Source organism: Notothenia coriiceps, unplaced genomic scaffold (assembly GCF_000735185.1).
Source record: "Notothenia coriiceps isolate Sejong01 unplaced genomic scaffold, NC01 NC01_scaffold00012640, whole genome shotgun sequence".
In the NCBI taxonomy this organism is placed as follows: Eukaryota; Metazoa; Chordata; class Actinopteri; order Perciformes; family Nototheniidae; genus Notothenia; species Notothenia coriiceps.
The window spans coordinates 1-3,971 of NW_011345341.1; the positions used below are offsets into that span (position 1 = coordinate 1).

General features: G+C 39.5%; 1 protein-coding gene across 1 annotated transcript; it reads left to right on the forward strand.

Annotated features, from left to right (window-relative positions):
* Positions 1 to 324: 324 nt before the first annotated feature.
* Positions 325 to 3,376, forward strand: LOC104947544 (serine/threonine-protein kinase mTOR-like; the record flags this gene model as incomplete). Its single annotated transcript, XM_010773592.1, has 5 exons — positions 325 to 520; positions 620 to 748; positions 1,467 to 1,711; positions 2,494 to 2,703; positions 3,171 to 3,376. Coding segments are annotated over exons 1-5 (954 nt in total), but the record flags the coding sequence as incomplete, so codon positions are not given.
* Positions 3,377 to 3,971: the final 595 nt, after the last annotated feature.

Consider the following 3,971-nt stretch of genomic DNA (forward strand, 5'->3'; position numbering starts at 1 on the left):
CTGCGATATAATGTTTATGTAGCAATAATACATATGACATATTTTTTAAATGTCTCCAGTACCGATAAAAAGACTGATAACGTTGGAGCTTAACGGTGCGTAAAACACACGTGATGACGTCACCAACGAATCGACGACTGAATTAGTTGGCAGCTAATTTGGTCATCGATTTTAATTGATTAAGTCGATTAGTTGTTGCACCCCTAGTGCCCACTAGGCTTTTTGTTAGGTATGGACAATAAATGACTTACTCCTAGTCAGGTGATGTATGTGTTACTTCCTTTCCAACTCTGTGTCTAACCATTTCCCTTTGTGTTTCTTCCATCCCCTGTGCAGACCAGTACCTGTCGGACACTATGAGCTACCTGCTGGGCTGTCTGAAGAAGGAGAAGGAGAGGACGGCAGCTTTCCAGGCTCTGGGGCTGCTGGTGGTGGCCGTCAGAACAGAAATCCAGCCGTACCTCCCCAAGATCCTCGAGATTATCAAGGCTGCCCTGCCACTTAAGGACTTTGCACACAAGTCAGTAATTAAATACAGGACGTTGGTTATTTCTAGTCTCTCGATAACCTAAACTATGTACACTTTTTTTTTTACTTTCACTGTCTTTCTTGTCTGCAGGAGACAGAAGACCATGCAGGTGGACGCCACAGTGTTCACTTGTATCAGCATGCTGTCCAGAGCCATGGGTCCAAGCATCCAACCAGACATCAAGGAGCTGCTGGAGCCCATGCTGGCTGTGGGCCTCAGGTAGGACAGAATGACTTCACCAGTGGTGGGAAAGTAGTCAGATCCTTCACTTGAGTTAAAGTAGCAATACCACAGTCTCAAAATACTCCATTAAATGTTAAAAAAACAAGTTCAAAATGTTTCTTTAGTAAACTTAGGGAAGCATTAACGGCAACATTTAAAAAAAAAAAAGTAGCATTATGCAGAATTGCTCTTTTAAAAGTGGTATTATTATAGAATATATTACATTAGTCTCTTTTTAATGATAAATTATGTAATTTGTCAATGTGGAGCAAATGTTTGAATACTGAGTAGATGATTCATATATTTATATATAAATCTATAATCCAGGTGTATCAGGTCATTTATGTGAAAATAAACTTCAAATAAATATAGTGCGGTAAAATAGTACAATATTGTTCTCTGAGATGTAGTAAATTAGAAGTCATTGGAAAATACTCAAGCAAAGTACAATTATCTCATTATTATACTAACATTATAGTACTTATAGAGTAAATGCACTTAGTTACATTACACCACTGGGTTTCACTACTATGGGGAATGATTCCAGTAAATAGCCTGAATTGGATTTTGTACTGGATTTATTCAAGTAGATCCAGAGTTTGACTTCTATGGATAGGTTTTAAGTTACATGTTTTGATACACAACACACGTCTTCATCTTATTCGAAAGATGGCAACGATTGTTTTTTTTGTCCATTTCTTTCCTATTCGTGTAGTCCTGCGCTGACGGCAGTGCTGTACGACCTAAGCCGTCAGATCCCGCAACTGAAGAAGGACATCCAGGACGGCCTGCTGAAGATGCTCTCCCTGGTGCTGATGCACAAACCTCTGCGTCACCCCGGCATGCCCAAAGGCCTGGCTCACCAGCTGGCCTCACCCAGCCTCACCAACATCCCAGAGGCCAGCGATGTAGGCAGCATCACCCTGGCCCTGCGCACACTGGGAAGCTTTGAGTTTGAAGGCAAGAACCTCTAAAGGACATTTATTTTAAATGGGAGCATTAAAGCCCTAAAATCACGAAGCATGGAAAGAAATACCTCGAGTTGCTGCTCTCTACGCATTCAGTGAAGTTGGACAAGTGTTTTTAAATTGAACACACAGTCTGTAAGAAAGTAAGTGATCTGCAGAAATGGCTTGAGTGGATTTTGTCTGGAATTAGGGCTCGAGACATAACACTTAATCATGCAGAAAACTGCAGAGAAATAATAACTGCCCAGTCTTTGAGTTGATAGCCTGTAGTAGACGGTGAGGTGGGATTGATAAAAAAAAAAAAAAAAACTGGTCCCTAGATGAGGCTACTAAACGCCATCAAGCTGAACATTAGCTGCCTTTAGCTTAGTGGTGCTGACGTAGTCATGCAACCGGGATATAGTTTGTTTGTAGCCTAACGTTAGCTTTTTATTTCTGCCAACTGTGTTAAAATGTCCCTATTATAAAAGTGGTGTTAATATTTTGAGATTATCTTGCTTAACAAACCTGTAAGTAACATACATTTGGTCTGCAACAGAGCTTATTTTCCTGAATATTTCAAAATCCCATCGGCTTTTAACTTCACTGCTAACTTATATCACTGCTCCACTCTATTGTAATGGATACTTTTTACATGCATTTAAAATGGAAAAAATACCTAACATAGTCAATATAATTATCTGCATTGCTGCCCTAAATAAATGTAAGTCTAAAATGTAGTTGCATGCCACATCTACCAGTTCAGGGATAAGCCTTTTTTTGTTCTTCCCCCAGGACACTCACTCACCCAGTTTGTGCGTCACTGTGCCGATCATTTCCTGAACAGCGAACACAAGGAAATCCGAATGGAGGCAGCTCGGACCTGCTCCCGCCTCCTCACCCCCTCCATCCACCTGATCAGCGGCCATGTTGTCAGCCAGACTGCCGTGCAGGTGGTGGCAGATGTGCTCAGCAAGCTGCTAGTTGTTGGCATCACTGACCCAGGTAAACCATAAAAGTCTAATCAAAACATGTAATGATAATTTACTTAAATGTAAATACAAATATTTTAATTATATATATTTTTTTGTTTATATAACCATACTATTTTTGTTTATTTAAATGTATATTTGATTGCACTTTCTTATTTTTACTTAGTATGTTATAAAAATATCTTTATCAAGTTTTATTTTTGTATTTATTTTTTCTTTTTAATCTTGTGTCAGAAAACCAAATTTCCCACTGGAATAAATAAAGTGTTTTGTTAAAATTGGAGGAAAAGGGAAGAAACACCATACTTTATTGAGCATTGTTTCATTTTGAAATGTCTGTTTTATTTTGAAATTTATTTTTGATCCATCATACTCTTACAAAAAAAGGCATTTAGTTATAAGACATGTTGCATATAATGGTAATAAGAATGGTGAAGTCAGAATATTTATTTTCTTTCTTCCCTCTGTGTTCTCCCAAAGATCCAGACATTCGATATTGTGTGCTTGCCTCCCTCGATGAGCGTTTTGACGCTCACTTGGCCCAGGCGGAGAACCTGCAGGCTCTGTTCGTTGCGCTGAACGATGAGGTGTTTGAAATCAGAGAGCTGGCGATCTGCACCATCGGACGCCTCAGCAGTATGAACCCTGCGTTCGTCATGCCCTTCCTGCGCAAGATGCTCATCCAGGTAAGAGAGACCCAACAGATGGCACACTGTGAGTATTGTAAAGGTTAATTGTGTCGGTTGTTTAATATTGTTTTATTTATTTCTAAAGCAGGAGTTTTGTGTTAACCTGTTGAAAAAAAACATACCCAATAGTATTTACAGTGGGGCAAAAAAGTATTTAGTCAGCCACCAATTGTGCAAGTTCTCCCACTTAAAAAGATGAGAGAGGCCTGTAATTTTCATCCTAGGTATACCTCAACTATGAGAGACAAAATGAGAAAAGGAAATCCAGAAAATCACATTGTCTGATTTTTAAAGAATTTATTTGCAAATTATGGTGGAAAATAAGTATTTGGTCAATAACAAAAGTTCATCTCAATACTTAATTATATACCCTTTGTTGGCAATGACAGAGGTCAAACGGTTTCTTCAAGTCTTCACAAGGTTTTCACACACTGTTGCTGGTATTTTGGCCCATTCCTCCATGCAGATCTCCTCTAGAGCAGTGATGTTTTGGGGCTGTCGCTGGGCAACACGGACTTTCAACTCCCTCCAAAGATTTTCTATGGGGTTGAGATCTGGAGACTGGCTAGGCCACTCCAGGACCTTGAAATGA